This window comes from Martes martes (assembly GCF_963455335.1).
Source record: "Martes martes genome assembly, chromosome: 15".
Classification (NCBI taxonomy): Eukaryota; Metazoa; Chordata; class Mammalia; order Carnivora; family Mustelidae; genus Martes; species Martes martes.
Genome location: NC_137903.1, coordinates 18,590,683 through 18,612,814, shown reverse-complemented (window position 1 = coordinate 18,612,814; position 22,132 = coordinate 18,590,683). Strand labels below are relative to the sequence as shown.

Below are 22,132 nucleotides of genomic sequence, written 5' to 3'. Positions count from 1 at the left end.
TGCACAAACTTTTTGGGTATTTGCAAGTAATAAGTTGTGTGAATTGAGAATGTTTCCACCGAATTTTATTTGGTGAGAATTTATTATAAGAGAAGGCTACATACTAAATACCTATTTTTTAAACAATCTAATATTTCAGTATTTACTGCTTCCTCTCAATTTTGGAAAAGAAAAACTTGATAAGTACCGTTTTTAATTAAATGATACTTTTCAAATATGACCTCATGTTTTTAGTTTTTTTAATGTTTTGTTATATTTTGTTATTCATAAAATACAACCTTACATGTTTCAGAATATACTGTGCACTGACATTGTAGTTTCCCTTGTTGGTCTCTTAGACAGTCAGAAATAGTAAATTCAAGATAATTTTGCCATTTCCTTACACTCCACTGACATAATAATTCACTTATTAGTTTAATAATTCTTACTTTCTTTCCTTGAACCTCACAACTTCCATTCCTTGGTAATACCTCTAAGTATAGCAGTTTACTTTAGAAGTGACCTCCAAGATTCTTCAAAGGAGCCATACTTACTACTTTTGAAATTGGCAATCTATATCATACACTCATCTCTCACACAAGAATAAGTATCACTATTAATCCAAACCAAATAAAGGAACCAAGTCAGGTCATTCAGTAATAATTTAAAATTCACTACTCATTTACAAAAGCGCATATACCTGCTTTTGTAAAAAAAAAAAAAAACTAGGTGAATGAGTCCTTTTTTTGGGGGGGGGGAACATTGAGTCTAACGGCCACTTGTCCTAAGGATCTTTGGAAACATACATCCTTGTCTTAATATATTCTAACACTGCTTTTCTCCCTGTTTCGTAACTCTTAAGGGAAGTTTCCCGAAGGTGGCTTGAGTTGAAATGTTGGGAATTATAGTTTGGTTGTTGTTCATGTCTTTAAAAAGACCTTATAATTATAATGATTTCAAGAGATCCCCCAAATTAATATAAATTTGGATAGGATCGATATTCTCATAATACCATTGCTGATAAACTTTCTTTCAGAAAAAAAAAATACTGAACAGAAGTGAGAGCATGTACTCAAGTCAAAAGTAGAAGAAACAGAAATAATTAAAACCTAATACTAACATTTTTTTAAACCTAATACTAACATTTTAAAGTGTTCCCTCCACACATAATAGAAGAAAATCTTTCCATTTTCCTGTGTGTTAAGATTAGGAAATACAACAACCATGAAATATCTTTAACACATTTGGTAAGAAAAGAACAAATACGGTGGTTCTGGTCAATTACATATTGAAAAATCACATAATTTTAGAGACCTTAAATGCCATCCAAGTCAATTGTATACTACTTTGTTAATGTTGTGTGTCTTTGAAAATCATGTGCTGGAGCAAAAAGAGTTAGGTTTAATTTTATGTTATACAATTATATGATTTCATATCAGTATGAAATGTACTTTGAAGCATTCTTAATGTCCTTCCAACATTCTAGGCACTAATCTAGGTGTTTTACATAAGAAAATATGACTTTTTGTAATAATGATTAAGTGTTTCTAGTTTGAATATATTTGATCAGAAGAATAAAAATATGTGTTTAACAAAGAAACGTATTTATTAGTCATAAGAGCATTATACTATACCATTAAACATAGGAATAATTCTTTGTTTATAAATATAAATGAAATAAAATTAAGATAACTGATATAGTTCCCACACAAGAAACAATATCTAAAAGTACTTATTTTCTTCATCAGCATTAGAAATTATGTATTGAATCATTTTCAGTATCACCTTTATACAAGCAATTGATGGAGATCCAGAAACTCCCAACTAATATTCGAAGATCTTTCTATTATATGATGTCATCCTCATTATGATAAATAATTTTTAAGTGTCTTTTCTTGTAAGACTCCCATTGTTATTTTCAAAAGAGAGCATTGTTTAATCATTGGAGTAGAGCAACTCAAATGATTGGGACAACTCATACAGAATGTGGGCATTGGTCCTTCTGATTGTATAGTGTGTATAACTGGATCTGATGACCTACATCAGTCATATTGCATCACTGTTTGAGATACTTTATAGTTGTAAAATTATTGCTGTATACGTTTCATGTATAAATAGTGTAGTGTTAAATTATGAATTGTAGAGTTATAACTAGAAAGCAAATTAAAAGTATCAATGGCCCTATCAAAACAGAGCAATATGGCAACAATTATAATTAAAATACTTTATTTAATACTGCATTTTGATTGCTTTCTAAAGATATTTTGCTGACTAAAAACTCTCACAATCAAAACTTTTTCATTAGTCAGAATTTATATACTGCGTAGTTCTATATGCTATAAATAATGATATTGGGAAAGATTAGGGAAGATGGAAAGGAAAATTGAATGCAAATATTTGTAGAATATTTTGTGTAGTGTAAAGACATTGCATCAGCCGCTCTGTGTAAAGTTATTTATACTATACCACACTTGGATTGCACCTCCTGGTACTTTATTTTTGAACGCTTATAAAATTAATGTATATGGTTTCATGGTTTATGTATAATCTACATTGTCATAGTTTTTGTGTGTATATGAATTTTGTAGGTATGCCTGTTTGTCTCATGAATAAGACATGGATGCACATTTAAGTTTTTTAAAGTCCTAGAAATAGTTTGATTATGGTTCTGCCTTAATAATCAGGGAAGTTTGTCCTTAATAGAATAATGGGAAAAAATCAGAGAAGACACAGACCTCCCCTCCCACCCATCACCCCCACACATCCATCTATCTATCTACTTCTAGAGACAGATAGATGATAGATAGATAGAGACACACACAAATATAAACACAATAATTTATTTATGTATTTTTGCACCAATTTTATTCCTTTTCAGTATCAATATTATGAAAATAATTACCTATCTTTAATTCATTTTTAATGAATTTTAATTCATTTTAAAGTATTTTAGAACATTAAGTAAACAATAAAATATACTGAATATTAAAATTCATAACACAAATTTGAGATAACACATTTATTTCATAACACAATTTATGACATAATTAAAATATTCAAGATTTATTTGGAAAGTGTCCAATGTTATAAACACTTAAGCAAAAAAGAAGGATTATTCAAAACCAATTGTGACTATATGACACTGTCATGACAGAGTCTGGTATGACTCAGTGACTTATTTTCCAATGAATACAAAAGGACACAAAGTCTGAAAGATGTACTGCTTTGGGGGAAAAAAAAAGATGTTTTAGTTTTTATTTACTTTTGCTATCATTTAATTTAAAACAAATGATATTAGATTAAACAAAAAAGGAATTTCCTACCTCAGCACCTTAATTGCTAGAAAAGAATCTTCTAGGGGCTAACTAATTGCCTGTGTATTTTGTCTAGGTGTTGAGGGAAAGCTAAGAGAATGAAGGCTCTAAATTCCCAGTGGAAGCATGATATGGCGGAGCAGAGCTGGTGCTGAATTGTTCTCTCTGATGGCTCTATGGGAGTGGATAGCCCTGAGTCTTCATTGCTGGGTTTTAGCGGTTGCTGCTGTTTCGGATCAGCATGCCACAAGCCCCTTCGACTGGCTCCTCTCTGATAAGGGACCCTTCCATCGCTCACAGGAATACACAGATTTTGTGGACAGAAGCCGGCAGGGATTTAGCACAAGATACAAGATATACAGGTATGAAGCAAAGGGAAAGCAATTATAGAGCTATCTTCCTTGAAAGTTGTGTGTAAATAAGTTTCTCTAAGGGAAAGTTTCAGATGGGAAAGGGTTATTATCAGAAGGGTTATTATTTACCATTCACAACAGTACTGTTTTCTTGTTATTTAAAAGTATTTCTTACAGATGTAACAAGTCATTAAAAAACCAAAAAACCCAAGAAACTAGTAATGGTGACCAGTTGTGCATCTGTCTCAAATTCTAGGAATGTTACACTCCCTAAGATAAATTCCAATTAACTTTGAGGTTGAGTTTATCATTTTAAAGAGCCAAATGTTTAAATGAATTTGAGATTCCTTTCTACCTATGCCATGCTATGTTACCTTTTTTTTTTTTTAGCTTAAATGGAAATGGTATCTTCTGCTAGTCACTGAGAAGTTGAGTCATCTCATTCTTTTTCCCCTTAAAGGTAAAAAGGAGAAAATGGTGATGGGTTGAAAAAAAAAAAGTAGCAGATAAATGTGACATGCTAGCAAAGGCCAAGAAAAAGGAGGGGATTAAGATATATGGCCTTTAACTTTTACTGTTCTTATATATTTGAATCTAAATAAGTTACACAAAAGGAGTCATATATTAAGTCCAACAGCCTGCCTGCTTCCCCAAGCCCAGCGAATCCATTAAATAGAGGAGTGTACAAATGGTTGCCTGACTGGATTAGATTGTATTGATCTTTGCCATAAAGAATGTTTTATGTACAGTTATCGGTTTGGTTTGTTTCTTCATGATAGAAATTTACAATTCCCAGCAGCTGCTTTAGCGTTTATGTAGAAGCAAATCTTAGTATTGCATTTTTGTGTCTGCATCTATGTAGATACTGTTATATAAATATTTTATTTTATATTGTATGTGCACCAGAGGGCACTGTGCTTCTGGTCTGTATGTAGTCTTTTATACAGCATTGTGAGAAATTTATAAATCCTATCAGCAATGCATATTTACAGAACAGACTAAAGGTATTGAACAATTTCATGAAATCACACTGCTCTGCGTGTGTGTGTATGTGTGTGTCTGACTGTCTGTGAGTGTGTTTAATAAGAAGTCCCTTAGTCTAGGCAGCCAGAGCATGGACACAAGTCTGTAAAAAAGATTTATCCTAACTTTAAAAAAATGACATAACAAATATTAAAGATTTTCTTTCTGAAATGCAGCAGAAAACAGTCAATATAATATGATTCTAGCTTTATTCCTCTTTATATGTGTTTGTTGGTTTAGCCAGATTTCCTTTACAAATTGTGTGGAGCTACTTGAATTTAAGATTGTAAGAATGTCTAATATTTCAGCATTCTGCAAGAGAATTATTAATAGTCTGTCAAACAAACTAACCCAGAGCGTGTCTCCATGATCCATTGACATCTCCACTGGGAGGTCTGAGGTGTTGTCTGGTGTGTGATTGTTTGGCTGTTTATTGGTCGATGAACTGTGAGTTGAAAACATGGCTTGACATGTCTTTAGAGGTTCTAAGTTGAATGAAAGAGACATTATTTGGATCACCATAGTGAAAGTAATGAAAAATAATGTCTTGGGATGTGTTTGCAAAACTCATATATTCCCTTTAGTCTTTATGGGACTGTATTCTTAAAGATCTACATTAGCCCTATACCCCTCATCCTTCCTATGATTTTGCCCTTGTGGTTCTAATAAACATGTGTTGGACTTGTCTGTTTATAAACAATGGAATACAGCATCCCTTTAGCTCTGCCCGGGGCAGGCTGTAACTTCTTATGTTACCTTGGATGGTCGCTATACAGAGAACAATATAATATATTTATAAGGGTTCCTTTTGTGTCAGAACAGTGAGACATTTCATTTATCTAACAGTATTTACCTAAATTTCAGGGAATTCTATCGACCTATGCATCCAGTATAATGGACATTTTTCCTAGTGAAGTTAAACTTGCAGCTGAGATATTAGAGAATCTCAAATCCAAGGACTAAAATAGTTTTTTGCTGTTGTTTTTACTTTTAAAAGTATTTGTCTTAAAAAATAATTATTAGAGACTTTATCTTTTATAAATGTTTCCCCTGATATACAGAATTTGTATTTAAGACACACAGAAGGAAAATTAATATTTTTCCATATTAGGCACTAGATTAATCATTTTAAAAGACCACATAATTTCAAAAAGTGATCAGCCAAATTCTACTAGTGTTTATTAACACTGTCATAAGCTCCTTCATGTATTGATATAGTTTCTTAAAGGCATTAGTTTAAAATGTGAAACATATTAAGGCTCTTAAAATAATTAGGTAAAATCTCTTTTAATTGTTTTCATTTTATCTCCTTCTCCAGCAACATATTTTTCTTTTTACCTCAAATATAGAATAGCAAGATCATAATCATTGAATATTTATTACTAGGATCATAGTCAAGGCATAGAGGGGAAAAGGAAGTGCTATTATTATTTTTTTGACAAAGTGCATTTTTTTCAACTAACAAGGCTTATATTTGTATTTTTAAACTGTTATAATTATAAAGAATTTTTAGATTTTTGTTCTGAAACAACATTATGACTTAAGAAAAGATAATTTTATGAGTTGATCATTGAATTGGAAGACCAAGAATGAACTTGTTAACACTTAACTTGTTATTTGGTTAACACTAAAAGTTTGGTTTTTAGCCATCTTTCCTTCTTAGCTGAAGATCGATGATAGAACCTAAGCATAGGCATTTTAAGTACCCTCACTTTTAGAAAATGGGCTATGCCTGGAGAAATTTTGTCCACTCAAAAGCATAGAATTGGAGTATACTTGGCCCCTTAATACATTGGAAACATGTGATTGGTTATTATGTTCTAAAAATACCCTTAGGCATTATGGCCACCAGCAAATGCATAATTTGTTCCAGGTCTGGAGATTCTCAATTCTTTTTATAAATTATAAGAGTTCTGGACAAGGGATTCACTTTTAATAACTCAAACTTAGAGTTATCTTGAATCACAGCTATAAGTTCTATGTCATAAGGAGGTGATTTCTATTTCCATAAAAGAAACATATATAGATCTTCAAATATGGTGATACAAAATAAATAAAAGCTTTTTTTTTTTTTTTTTTTTGCCAAACCTCTACTATTCTTTGTTTAAGCACATGTACAAGTGAATCATAGGGAAAATGATGATGCTTTTCTTAGAATCTTCCAAGATAATATAAAGATATGTCCTATTACTACAACTTAGTTTAATTCCTTGAAATAATTTTTCAAAGCAAAATTTAAGTGAGAATAGGACACAATTGAAATATGTGCTAAACGCTGTGCTTTATTGGTTTTCATGGTCATGTTCTCTGAAAAAAAATATATTTAAAACATGCTATGCAAAGGACAAGATAGTCTAGAAAGATAAACAAATGTATGGACATTTCATATATGACAGGGGAATATGAAATAGTGTATGTATGGGAAAGGGTGAGATTTTGAATAAAATGGTATGCAATTTGAGTATCCATATGAGGAAAGCAGAAATCAGATTCTTTCTTTGTATCATTTATACAAATCTACTTAATATGGAATAAGGATCTACACAAGAGATGCAAAAATGCTGTTTCTAGAAGAAAACATATATTTCTAGAAAAAAACATGTATTTCATGATAATGGGATATGTAAGAATTTCTTAAAACGTCAGGCATTAAACATCAAAAAGATAGTGGTCAATTCAGGTATATTAACATACATATATGTTATGTTATAAGATATATATATATATATATATATATATATATATTTAGCAGGAACATAGCCATCAATAGCAGCACAGATGAATCTCCAAACCAGAATGTTAAGTGAAATAAACTGAACACAGGAAAAATTTGCACACAATATGATTCTAAAAAATTCACAAAACTAAATTATATTATTTAGAGATGCATATGTAAAGATAAACCTAAAGAAAAGCAAAGAAATTACTATAACAAAAATCAAGATAATGACTATCTCTATGAGGAAATAAGAAGGATAGGATTTTTAGGGTAAAACATGAGGGTTTCTAAGGAAATGATGATACTGAATTTCCTAAAATAGGTGATCATTACAATGGTGTTCTTTATATTCTAAATATTTATTTTAGACAGTTATTCATATAATATTTTATATTTCACAACATAAAATATTTTTTAAGGATTTTATTTATTTATTTGACAGACAGAGATCACAAGTAGGCAGAGAGAGAGGGGAGTAAGCAGGCTCCCAGCCAAGCAGAGAGCCTGACACGGGGCCCGATCCCAGGACCTGGAGACCACTACCCTAGCCGAAGGCAGAGGCCCAACCCACTGAGCCACCCAGGCACCCACAATATAAAATATTTTTAAAATAACTAAATATTGTGTCAGCTTTGGATTAAAAAATTGAAATCCTCAAATTAAGTAAATAAATTCTTTCCTTTAATTTTTCCACATTCAATATTTATTATTTAAGTTTATTAAACTGATAAATTTTGTTATAAGAGCAATACATACTCCATTATAGTTTAGTATCTACATATGCATTCATGTGGAAAAATAAATTTTTTATTTGTTTACAAAGACCTTCCATTATTTTTATATGTGATTTTTGCTGTAACATTTCATTGATGGCATTATTATCATTTTTAAAATATTTTATTTATTTATTTGAGAGAGTGAGAGAGTACGAGGGGAGCAGGGATGAGAGGCAGAGAGAGGGAGAAGTGGATTCCTTGCTAAGCAGGGATCCTGACTTGGGGATCTATTCCAGGTCCTGACTTGGAGCTTGATCCTAGGTCCTAACTGAAAACTCCATCCCAGGACCCTGAGATGATTACTTGAGCTGAAGGAATATGCTTAACTGACTGAGCCACCCAGGTGCCTCTCATTGATTATCATTACATCGATTTCAAAAAGCTAACATTCAGAGATTTTTTTAAAATTTTATTTAATTTTTTCGATGTTCCAAGATTCATTGTTTATGCACCACACCCAGTGCTCCATGCAATACGTGCCCTCCTTAATACATTCAGAGATTTTAAATAACATGTCTACAAACAACAAACATTAAACAATTTTATATTTCTAATTCAAATTCAATGACCATTTTACTATATTTATTTTTAAAAAGCCAAAAACAAGAGTCCCGATAGATAATTAACTAACTTGTTGATTGTCAAAAACCAAATCCATCTACCACTCTTATTTCTTTTTTTTTAAATATATATTATTTATTTATTTATTTGAGAGGTAGAGAGAGACAATGAAAGAGAGAGAGCAAGAGAGGAGAGAGGTCAGTGAGAGAAGCAGACTTCCTGCTGAGCAGGGAGCCCGATGTGGGACTCGATCTCAGGACTTCAGGATCATGACCAGAGCCGAAGGCAGTCGCTCAACCAACTGAGCCACCCAGGCACCCCCTAGCACTCTTATTTCTATGTTTGCATGTGTTAGCTTTGCTCGGTAAATATATCCTTCTATCTAAAAGGCATTCTCTGTTGCCAGAGACCTATAAAATTGTGTACAACTGTTGCATTTAAGGTTCCCAGTGTATCTGGCCTCCCCTTCTCAACAACTGTGTGTATTATCTCTTTCACTGACTCTGGGCGTGGCCATCCACGTTGCTTCAGTCAGTGTGACATCAGCAAGAATGATGCAGGCAATGTCTTATGAAGTGTGTCCAGTGGGCTTGCCCTGAATCTTATCTGAAGCTACTCCGTGAAGAAGTTTCCTCTAGACCAATAGAGGAGCTGAGGCCGCATGGAGCAGAGGAGAAACAGACCAGTCGATGTTCTCTGGCCCTGATAGGTATCAGACAGAAATAATCACTGGACAAGTAATGAGACCATTTTAAAATATTCAGCCCAAGCGGAATTAGTAGAAAACGGAAAATACACGAGTGACCCTAGGTATAGGAGTAGAACCATCCTGCTGGGCTCAGGTGATATTGCTCATTCATTCACAGGATCATCAAAACAGACAAACAAGACAAAACAAAAACAATTTATTTTAAGCCTCTAAATTTGGGGAAGGTTTCCGTGTACCACATGTAATGGATGAAACTATTCTTCATCAGGAATATATATTGGACAGGTATTTATTAAAAATATTATAAATCATATGAAATGGTAAAGATAGCATTTATTATAAAGACCTTCTTGGGGTGCCTGGGTGGCTCAGTGGGTTAAAGCCTCTGCCTTCGGCTCAGGTCATGGTCTCAGGGTCCTGGGATCCAGCCCCACGTCGGGCTCTCTGCTCAGCAGGGAGCCTGGTTCCCTGTCTCTCTCTCTCTGCCTGCCTCTCTGCCTGCTTGAGATCTCTCTCTCTGTCAAATGAATAAATAAAATCTTAAAAAAAAAAAAGACCTTCTTTATTTAAGGATGCATACATTCTTAAATTTAAAAAAAAAAAAAAAAAAAAACTAAGAGGATTCTGGCTGAAAATGTCTTCCAAATAACAATTTCTAACAAGAGCAGTCTAAATTTCCTCCTAAACGACTATAAATCCATGGAAGGAGGTGAGGGTGGGAGGAGGTTGAAAATTCATCACAACACAAGATTATAGTTGACACACTATTTTCTGCCAAACTATGAGAGGCATTTCAATAGTTTTAAGAATCATTGAGTAGCAATCCTATTTAAATACAGAAGATAGAGGAAGCCAGCGGCGCCTGAGTGGCTCAGTGGGTTAAAGCCTCTGTCTTTGGCTCAGGTCATGATCCCAGGGTCCTGGGATCGAGCCCCGCATCCGGCTCTCTGCTCAGCAGGGAACCTGCTTCCTCCTCTCTCTCTGCCTGCCTCTCTGCCTACTTGTGATCTCTGTCTGTCAAATAAATAAATAAAATCTTAAAAAAAAAAAAAAAAGATAGAGGAAGCCAAATAGTCTTGCCAAAAGTGATAGTTACCTGAAATACGTTGGGAGCTACATACTCAGCAACCTACTCAGAAGCCCAGAGTTGGGACCTCGTAGAAACTGGGCAGCCATCTCTCCACTGCAAAACCTGCTTTGTGATGTAATCAGAGTGTAAATAATTCATTTCTCTTTCTTTTTTTTACCAAATTTTTATTTAAATTTCAGTTAGTTAACATGCAGTGTAATATTAGTTTCAGATGTAGAACTTAGTGATTGGATAGTTGAAGATTTCTCTTTTTCTTACCATGTTTGGAAATGGTGGTTCCCCAAAATAATATGGTAGATAGAGAGTTCCAGTTAAGTATGACCCATATAATATGTGGGACATACTTATACTAAAAAATAAAAAGTCATTCATTGTTTATTTAAATTGCAGTTTAACTGATTGTAATGTATTTTATCCTCTCTTTCTGGTAACTCTATGAGGAAAAGGTGATTACTGACATTGATGGTTATGTATCAGTGACAAGGGCTCTCGGAAGTAAATTAGAAATAAAAAGAGAAAGGGCCCTGAATGAAGGCAGTAGAGTTTCTCATGGACCTTTTTTGTTCATTCTGTCAGAAAAATTAATGTCAGGATAACTCCTGCATTAGATGAAGACAGCTACACACTGATAGTTAAGCCCAAAATTCTATACACCAGTGCACTCCTCAGCAAACAAAAAGCAAGTGGGAAAAAGTGACTCACATACTGTCTCTTAGCAAACTGTACATATTGATCGAGCTCTCCATTCTATATTACATAAATAAAGTAAGACAGTAATAGCACCTTTGGGTTTGTAGTGTACAACAGAGTGCATGTAACATTGTAGGGAGACCATGCTCACAGGAGGAATAAAGGAACAAATAAAAAACCTGGCAGAACAAAAGAAATTTTAAAAATTACCATAAAAAGTCAGTGGAAGAGATGACCTCTTTATGATTTCCCCTCAATATGCACATATACAAGTATTATACACATATACAATTTGTCTTCTCCATAGGTTGTAAGAAACTGTGAAATCTACAAACAGAGGAGACGGTAAGGAAAAAAATAATCTAAAAAGAAAAGGGAATTGGGTAAGATGGCATAATAATGTAAGTAAATCAAATGCAGCAATAAAAATAAAATTCACATTAAAGATCATTACACACAGTGAGTGTAAAAATTGCAAGAATGATTGTGAAATTGCATGTAAATGTTAAAATATAAATCTTGGAGGGGCGCCTGGGTGGCTCAGTGGGTTAAAGCCTCTGCCTTCGGCTCAGGTCATGATCCCAGGGTCCTGGGGTCGAGCCCCACATCGGGCTCTCGGCTCAGCGGGGAGCCTGCTTCCTCCTCTCTCTCTGCCTGTCTCTCTGCCTACCTGTTATCTCTGTCAAATAAATAAATAAAATCTTTAAAATATATATATATATATATAAGTCTTGGAGGATACAATATTTAACATGAAAGATCATGATTAAATCATATGGGTCTATAAGATCAGTTGATAGAAATAAATACCTAGAAGAAAAGCCATGTTAAAGACAGTAAAATCTTACAAAAATTTAAGTAAAGAATCAAAATTTATATTTACTTAAATTATAAAGTAGAACTGGTAAGAATAAGTTTAAATGTTATTGCAAATCTTAAGGGTAAGACAAGTGGATACAAAATCATCATATATATCTTAAAATTTACTGCTACAGATAAAAACAAACATAAAAAGTAAAAAAAAAAAGAAAATGATAAATATAACTTAAGACAAGGGGACTTCAGAAAACCAAACATATGGTTAATGTAATGCATGTATTATGTCAGGGTCTAAACATACTTACTGCATTTGGATTAAAACATATATTTGAATATGCTATTAGCAGTTACCTAAAACAAAATTACCCCTAACATAAAAGCCGGAAAGATGATCAATTAATTCTCTTACAATCCATATAATACTATCTAATGAATCTTATATTATACTAGACCTTTTAAAGGAAGTTAAAAAAATAACTGTCACATGAGATTTTAGTCTACCATTCTTATTCTTTGTGGATGAAACTGATCACATGCACACACACACACACACACACACACACACATACAAGCAGTGTAGGGTGGGAAAGAGCAGATAACTTGAGTATGGAATAATTTTTTTCTATATTTTATTTATTCTATATTATATTATTTTATTTCTATATTTTTATCCATCTTTGTATTTCTGGAGCAATCTAGTTGCTCACCCATCAAAGATGTAGTCATTACATTTGGGGCTTCTTGGTCTCAAAACCAATGCTCATGCCATTGAAAATATCCCCACTTGACTGTAAGTAGGGAGACATGAATTCTTTTCAGTCTTTGTTACTAACAACTGTGTTACCTCAGATTTATAAATTAATTTCTCAGACTTCAGTATCCTTTTTTTATAAAATTAAGGGTACACTAGATCTCAAAAAATCCTTTGAGTCATAAAGTTCCATGCTTGTGATTTCAAAAGCAAAATGGAAAAATATAAGAACAAATAGATAAGCATTAAATAAATCAACTGTGGTTAATTTTGCTATGTGCATTATTCCTTCCTTTATAAAAGTTGTTTGTAAATACTTTTTAAAAAGTAAAATCCAAGAATCTTTTATATTACTTTGTATTTATACAAACTTAAACAATTTTGTAGTATTCCCTTATATACCACTCAAATTCTTTTCTGTTTCTTAAATGTTCTATTAAAGAGGCTGTAATGGAAGGAAGCTAATTTTCCTAGTTGGTTGACTTTCTACAAATCATTCCATTAGTCTGGTAGCACTCTTTACCGTGCAATGATAAATTAGGGAGAATATTCTAGATAAAGATTTTATACATAAATAACCTAAATTTATTTGACATTTGATATTTATTCAACAACTCTATTTAGCTACATCTCTAATTTTAAGATTAAACCATATAATAAATTTAAAATTTTATTATTTAATTCTATTCACAATTGAATACACATATGAATTCATACTTTAAGTATCCTTTAGCTGTCATTGGGAAAATTTTAGTAAGAAATAAAATCAAAATATTAATTCAGGGTTTTGGAGTTATAATTGACTTTCAGAAAAGCCAATTCTTTTTTTTTTTTTTAAGATTTTATTTATTTATTGGACAGACAGCACAAGTAGGCAGAGAGGCAGGCAGAGAGAGAGGAGGAAGCCCGCTCCCTGCTGAGCAGAGCGCCCGATGTGGGGCTCGATCCCAGGACCCTGGGATCATGACCTGAGCCAAAAACAGAGGCTTTAACCCACTGAGCCACCCAGGTGCCCCCAGAAAAGCCAATTCTTAAAGGAGATTGTATATAATCTTATAACTATAAATAAAAGGCATTCTTTGTCATAATTTCCATAATTTGTAAGTAATAATTTTTAGTCTAATAGTACCTTCATGTTTGTTGCTATTAAAATGAAAAAAAATGAACAGGACTGCCAGTTCATACTATTATATACAGAAGAGGAAATAACAATGCTGATTCTTGGCATTCAAACAAAGAATTTATATGATTATTTTGCCCTCTGTAGTTCCACCTTACCAAATCCTTCAGTGTCATTATCTCTGTGGTCTTCTTCCAAATAAAATTGTCAAAATTATCAGTATTGTTTTCTTTTGATATTACTGTTCTGGGGCTTTTGAATTGTTAATATATATATATTTTTTTAAATCAAGCACTAGTTCAAAAGTACAAGGTTTAAAAATCGAAGGGGGAAAACGAGTAATAATCCTTTCCCTAGGCTTTTTTTTTTGTCTATTTAAATGGACTGTTATTTTAAAAAGCCATTTACATTATATTTTTCATTATAAGTAAGGAAAGGTCCTAAATAACATTTATTATGCCTTTTTCTGCCTTAATATAAAACAAAGTAATTGCCATTTAATTGCAATATTAAAAATCCCACTTTTAAATATTAGCTGAAAGATTAATATTAAGATATTATCTCTTTTACTTTAATAAGCATGTAATGTGAATCATGGTAAAAGATTAGACCCTTACCTTCAAATTGTACTTTCCAAAGTAAAAGCTCAAATTTGTACTGAGTACTTATACTTTGTAATAGATTTTATTTAATCAATATCTGTATTTAAACCATTCTTTTATGGAAGTAGCGCTTTTTAATTTTTTTGAGATTATTTTTTCTAGAAATTGCTTATTTTTCCCATTATTTTCAGTTAGAATCACAATGCAATAATCTGCCTTAGGATATAAGAATCATCCAGTAAATTTCCTTCAGCTTAGAGAAGAGTCTTTTTTTTTTTTTTTTAAGGTTTATTTATTTATTTATTTATTTGACAGACAGAGATCACAAGTAGGCAGAGAAGCAGGCAGAGAGAGAGAGAGAGGAGGAAACAGGCTCCCTGCTGAGCAGAGAGCCTGATGTGGGGCTCGATCCCAGGACCCTGAGATCATGACCTGAGCCGAAGGCAGAGGCTTTAACCCACTGAGCCACCCAGGTGCCCCAAGAGAAGAGTCTTAACATCAATTAATTAGTAATATTTGACCATGAAATTTGCTTCTCAGATAAAGTGGCATATGATAATATGTAGATGTCCAACAAGTTTGGTTGAAAAACATTACACAAAGGATCTTCATATATATACTTTTTATTGACGTATAACTGACATATAATATTATATTAGTTTCATGTGTGCAAAATAGTGATTACTACAATTCTACGTTATGAGATGCTCCTTATAGTTAATGTAGTCACCAACTGTCACCACAGTTACTATGATATTATTAATTATATACCCTATATTGTACTTTAAATCCCCATGATTTATTCCCATACCCCCTTCCCTCTGGCAACCACTGATTTGTTCTATTTATGTGTCTATTTGTTTTTGTTTCTTTGCTTGTTTGTTTTGATTTTTAGATTCCACATATATGTGAAATTTTATGGTATTTGTTTTTTTCTGTCAGACTTATTTTACTCAACATAATGCCCTCTAGGTCCATCCGTGTTGTCACAAATGGGAAGATTTCAATTTTATGACTGGGTGGTATTGCATTGTAAGTGTATACCACATCTTCATCCATTCATATATTGATGGACACTTAAGTTACTTCAATATCTTGACTATTGTAAATAATCCTGCCATAAACATATGGGTGCATATGTCTTTTTGAAAGTATTTTTATTTTCCTTATGTAAATACCCAGACGTGGTATTACAGGTTATATGTAGGTTTATTTTTAGTTTTTTGAGGAACCTCCACACTGTTTTTCAGTGTCTGCATCAGTTTACATTCCTACCAAGAGTGTGTGAGGATTTCCTTTTTTTCCACATCCTTGTTAAAAGTTACTATGTTTTTTGTTTGTTTGGTTGGTTTATTTTGTTTTGTTTTGTTTTGTTTTGTTTTTGACACTAGCCATGTTGACTGGAATCAGATGATGGCTCATTGTGGTTTTGCTCTACATTTCCCCAATGATGAGTGATGCTGAGCATCTTTTCATGTGTCTCTTGGCCATTTGTATGTCCTTTTTGGAAAAATGCGTTCAGGTCCTCCACGCATATATTCTTAATATTGCTTTCATCTATTTCTCTAAATATTCTGGTAAACAAAGGCAGTTTAAAAAGTACTCTGTTATGTCAAAATAGGAAAATATTAATAAACCATTTAAATTTAAGTGTAAAAGCTAATAACCTTGAGTATAGTCAAAAGAGAAATTTTTATGCTTTTCAGTATTATTAAAAAATTACTAAAGGTTCTCTGAGTATTTTATTTGTGGTCAAGAAACAGAAGTTTCCACGATATTAGAAAGTACAGTTGATCCTTGAATGACATAGGTTTGAAATGTGCAGGTCCACATATATACAGATTTTTTTTTCAGTGAAGTACTATAAGTGTATTATCTCTTATGATTTCTTTGATAACACTTTCTTTTCTCTAGCTTACTTTATTATAAGAATGCAGTATATAATACATACACAAAATATTTGTTAGTTACCTATTTATGTCAGATATAAGGCTTTCAGCCATGGGTAGGCTATTAGAAGCTAAGTTTTAGAGAAGCCAAAAGTAATACAGAGATTTTCAGCTGTGTATGGGATCAATGCCCTTAACTCTCCCATTATTCAAGAGTCATATATATATATATGCGGACATATGATTACTTTTTGTGTCGGTCTTCCCTTTTTAAAAGTAATTTCCTCCCCTTTCCATATATGTACAGACTACTCATTCTCTTCCTTTTCAATACAATTGAAAAGAGGCAAAGAGAATGGCCTTACCACACATTTGCATGTCCTTTTCCTAGTAAACATTTCTCAGGCTGCTCACTTAAATAGATATTAGCAGCTTACTAATTAAACTATCTTTCCTGTCAGCCTGAAATTAGCAAAGGCTCTGCATTACTGCAGCCTTGTGTGCTACCTTTTCCTAAAGACATGCACTACTATCATCCCAAAACATAATAGAAAATCAGATTTAAATAAATATATCTGATTAAAATGTATAAAGTATTTCCTCACAATATATAATCTTTAAAAGATTAACTATTATATGAAGAGTGATTTTTCAGTTACCACTAAGTTCATCACACATAAAAATACCTTTCCTGGTTTGTTATAAAAAACAGATAATTTATTTTTTGGAATTATCTTTTCAGAAGTAAGATTTTTTAATATTAAATTAAAAATTTTAATGAATAAAAATGTCCTTAAAACCCATCTACTCAAATTATTTTGGTTCTACTGGATGCTCTTTGTCATGTCATTGTTTGACATGTGTGTTCATATCTCATGTAATATAAAAACATTTTCAGTCATTTGACAAATCGGTGGAGAATTTTGTTTTTGAACGTTATAATCTGACACCTTGTTTTATTTCAGATCTACATATTTCAAAAGAATGTCCCCTATATATTCATTTGTATTACCGATAATTTTAGCTGAATAAGAGTAAAAATAGATCTTTCAATCACATCTTGAGAAACCCTCCCACAACTAGATACATTTCAAATTTTGTAAATGTTCAAAGTTCTTTATCAACAGTCTGAAAATCTCAAAGCTCTGAAAACGACCCATTCCCTCATAGCACACATGACTTGAAAACCTTTCCTGACCTGGGCAGATGTAAAACTATTTATAGTTTTTGTTTTTGTACTTAATGCAAATATTCATATGTTTCATTGTGGGGATATTGATGTATTTGATGAGGGGTTGATGCCCTTCAACTGAACATATTATAAAACATACATAATAGCTACCTTATTTTTCCTCTAAAATCTGAAAATCTCTGAATAAAGATGCATTTAACCCCAAAGGCTTTAGGTAGAGCACTTTGGATCTATGTTAACCTCCATGCTTCTCCCCAGCTTCTGCATTAGGATAATATTTTTGACCACGTTAAATACAAACAGCACATTTGGATCCCACAAGGTGTGTTTTATTGTCTCAGGTGTGTATGGGGAGTACTTGCAGGTCCAAATGGAGGGCCAAGGAGAGGATAGGCTAGGATGTGCTTCCAGGAATGGCTCAGAGTACAGAGGATTCAGGTGGGAGCCACTGCTGCGGCAATCACTCTTCCCAGGGAAAGCCCTATCGCCAGGGATCTTAGGAGTTATATGGGACCAGCAGCATCTTCCTGGGATGAGAAATACTTGTATGCCACCCCCAACCCCCAGTCCCTAGACTCATCTGTAGAAAGTCTGGCTCGTGCCACATAACTACTAAACCCCATTTCTCCTCAACACATCTCCTGATAATCCTTAAAAATTTTACAGAATACCAACTGTTTTGTTGATCTATTAGGTTAACAAGCCCATCTAAGGAGGAAATTAAATACATTTTTTCTATTCTTACCTAAACGTATAAACGTATAAAATTCAATCTAGGACACTCCTTTTTCATTTTAAATATTGAAATTATTTTCATAAATTTTTATTTTTTAAGTTGTGACCTTATAATTCTTACGTTCTATTGAAAAGTTATTTAATCTTTTTTTGTAGTTGATCTTTAAGTAAGGAGTTAAATTACTTATTTTTGGCGTTATATTAATTTAATCCCACTGTATGAATGGAGAGGTAAAGACAACTCACAGTAGGATAAAGAAAAGATGAATTGGCATTATAGAACTAAGGCTTCAGGCCTGCATTTATCATTTACCTTCTGTGTAAACCTGAAAATTATATCACCCCTCTGTTCCTCTGAGTCTTCATGTCATAAATGGGAATGACAGAAAACTCAATGAGCTTATTTCTCACTTTGAGATTCAACTGAGGCAAAGTTCTCACTCATCATCTTTCTTACAGAAGCTATTTTATAATGTTAATAATTAGGGTTTATCATTGTATACAGAAATTGAATGTAAATGTATATAATATGCCACAGAACTGGCTGCATATTTTTTCTTTAGGATTAATATTTGAATTTGTTTTGAATATAAGTTTATGATTTAAAGAATTCTACTTAGTGAACACTATGTCTGAATATAAAAACTTCAGATTTTTCTAGAAAATAATTTCTAAAATTCATGTGTAATGTTTCAGGGTAAGCAATCTAAGTTGCTTCTAAAAGAAGAATGGTATTTAAGGAATGCACACTACATGAATAAAAAATTAAATCTATTGGATGGCAAAGAAATTTCCTGTGTTGACTCTGCCATGATGATTTAGTGTTTTTATTTTATAAAAATTCCAAATATTTGCTTCCTATAATCAAACTATAAACATTCACTGAATGCATTTTCTATTATATTATAGCTTTCAAAAATATTATGTTTGATTTCTGCAGTAGTATCTACTACTAAATTTAGTCTAGTAAGATTTTTGAATGTTACTTTAGTATATTTTAGATCAAATAGGTTATTCAAAGTATTTTTCTAAAAAAAAAAAAAAAGAGGCATCATGAGTATTCCCTTCCTTTCACTAATAGAAAAATAATCAAAAAGACAATAAACAATGTGCCCACGACACAGGAACTTAACGTCTTGAGTCCTGTTTTTGCCCTTACTTATCTCCAGTTCCCTTATTAGAGCAAATAGGATCATTGTTGATATGATATGAACTTAATATTATATTTCCTAAAGACAGATTCTCTACCTCTATTTCTGGCATCTTAACCATGTTCATACTTTAATCTTTTACTGGCACTGTTCACTGTTGAGCTTTTCTATTTAGGTCTTAGTTTATCAAGTTATCTCCCTTCTGTTTCTGGCCTTAGTAATACTCCTAAAATAGATCATCACACAGTTCAACATCTTTCTACCATTAACTTATTCAAAACACACACGCATGCAAACACAGAACTTCTTATAAAAACTAATAATGAACTGGCATTTTTCCTGCCTTGAAATAAACTTTTTTTTTAATTAGGTATAATGACATATAACATTATAGTAGTTCTCGGTGTACAACATAATGGTTCGATTTTTGTATGCATTGCAAAATGATCACCACAATAAGTCTAGTCAACATCTGTGACCATACATAGTCGCAAAATTTTATTTTCTTGTGATGAGAACTCTTAAGATCCACTTTCTTAGAACCTCCACACAGAAAATATAACAATATTAGCCATAGTTACTATGCTGTACGTTACTCTTGATCTGGTTGTTAACACCTGCTTTGTTTGGTTAAATATGAAAGAGTTTCATGCCATGCTTGTGCTATTTTAAACTTCAAAATAAATTAAAATGGGAAACTCAAACCACTTTGGGTGCTAGGATTATATAAAAAACATTTTATGTTAATATATTCAATTTATATTCAATTCATGTTGAAATACTCTTCATTTCTTCTTCATTATATCTTCATGTGAACATTATACCTACTTATGAGCAACACATTTTCCACTCCTAGAAATATGGAAGGTAGAATACAGGGTAAGTCACTTTCACTTTTATGTCTGTTGCCCTGAATTATTTCAGAGCCAAAAGGTAAGACACAGATTCACTCGCATTCCCATCCCCTTCTGTGCCATCTCTCACACATACCACCAGAATTCTGAAAATGATATTGTTAAACAGAGTAGATAGATGGAGCTAGAGACTATTATGCTAAATGAAATAAGTCAGAGAAAGACAAGTACCATATGATTTCACTCATATGTAGAATTTAAGAAACAAAACAAATGACCATAGTAGGGAGGGGGAAGAAAGGAAAACCAAGAAACAGACTCTTAACTATAGAGAACAAACTGAGGGTTACTTGGGAGGGGGGGATGTGTTAATAGTTGATGGGTGTTAAGGAGTGCACTTGTAGTGGTGAGCACTGGGTGTTGTAAGTAAGTGATGAATCACTAAATCCTACACCTGAAACTAATATTACACCGTATGTTAACTAACTGGAATTTAAATAAAAAATTGGGGGAAATAAAAAACAAAACAAAACAAAAAAACCCTGAGTAGGTAGAAGGCGTGATACCAAATCAGAAAAGACGTGGTCAATTTCTACTCTGCCAAAAGCAACCAGGGGCAAAAATGAATATAGGTAAACCCCCAAAATACCAGTGGAATGGCTCTCTGGTATCTGAGATTGATGGATCCTGTGAAGAGAAAAAAGGAACTCTCACAACAGGGCTGACATTAACTTGTCCTTTGGTTCTGTTATTGCCTGCTTTGATACCCCAAAGTGCCTCATTATTAGGATATCTTAAGAGAAAACATTTCCTCTTCCTTGGTTAGTGCCCTGCTTTTCAATGGATCTTTGACCCAGGTCTTAGCTCAAACAAAATTGCTATTCACAAATCTCTTATGGAACTGGACTTAGTATATACCAGTATTTTCTAAAGGTAGAATCTTTCTGAAAATCACTCCAGTGTCTTTCAATGTTAAGGTGCTTATTGGATTTCATGTAATAAGCCCTCAACCCCAACGTGGGTTACAAGTTTAATTTAACAATGGAGTTCCTTTTTGTAAAATAGAAGTTTCCTCAAAGTCAGGCAGTATGTCTTTTTGACAAGGTAATTCTGAAAATCTTCTTAATACAGAATAAATACTTATGTGGTCTTGATTTTATCATAGTTCACATACAGAAAGGGGTGATAAGTTAGAGGAAGAGGGAAGTGAGCAGGTGAGGTCTTAATAGGGTCACCTGGTGTCTAAAGAAATGAATGTGTGGTTTAAAAATAATATTTGTGGTTTTCTTCTATATTCGTTTGTAACAAAATCACAATATTTTTGTCACTTTTGTAATTTTTTGTCAAAACATTTAAAGGTTGTGTTTAATAATATTCAATGATCAAAGGGTGATTCTACAAAAAGTCTTGGACTTGGAAGAGATCTTAAGGGTGATTGATTTGGAAGTCTATCTTTTTACAGTTTTGATTTTACTGTGAAATCTTGAGGAATGAAAGATACGTTTTTGCAAAATAACTGCTATATAAATGTGACCCTCCCTAATGTTTATTTTAGCATACATTTATAGTTTCACTATACATCTTAAAAGGAAAAATTTACAGCAAAATCCTGTGGAATACTATTTCTTAAAATATTCACTTATCTTGAATATATTTTGTTGTCTACAATTCTGTTAATGTAAAATGAAATGGGTTAGTTACATTTCCACATAATTTTAAATAGTTAAATTGTAACCATTGTAAAATACCAAGAAGTCATTTAACATTTTAAAATATAGTTATAAAATTGCTTAAATAATAACATT

At 32.6% G+C, this 22,132-nt stretch overlaps 1 protein-coding gene across 1 annotated transcript in view; it reads left to right on the top strand.

Annotated features, from left to right (window-relative positions):
• Positions 1-3,369: 3,369 nt before the first annotated feature.
• Positions 3,370-22,132, top strand: part of BRINP3 (BMP/retinoic acid inducible neural specific 3) — a gene marked incomplete at its 3' end in the record, with an annotated part of 366,859 nt that continues 348,096 nt past the window's right edge. The window contains exon 1 of the mRNA XM_080825146.1: positions 3,370-3,655. Within this exon, the coding sequence (XP_080681272.1) occupies positions 3,420-3,655 (236 nt within the window). The 5' untranslated portion in view covers positions 3,370-3,419. The remainder of the gene's footprint in view (positions 3,656-22,132) is intronic.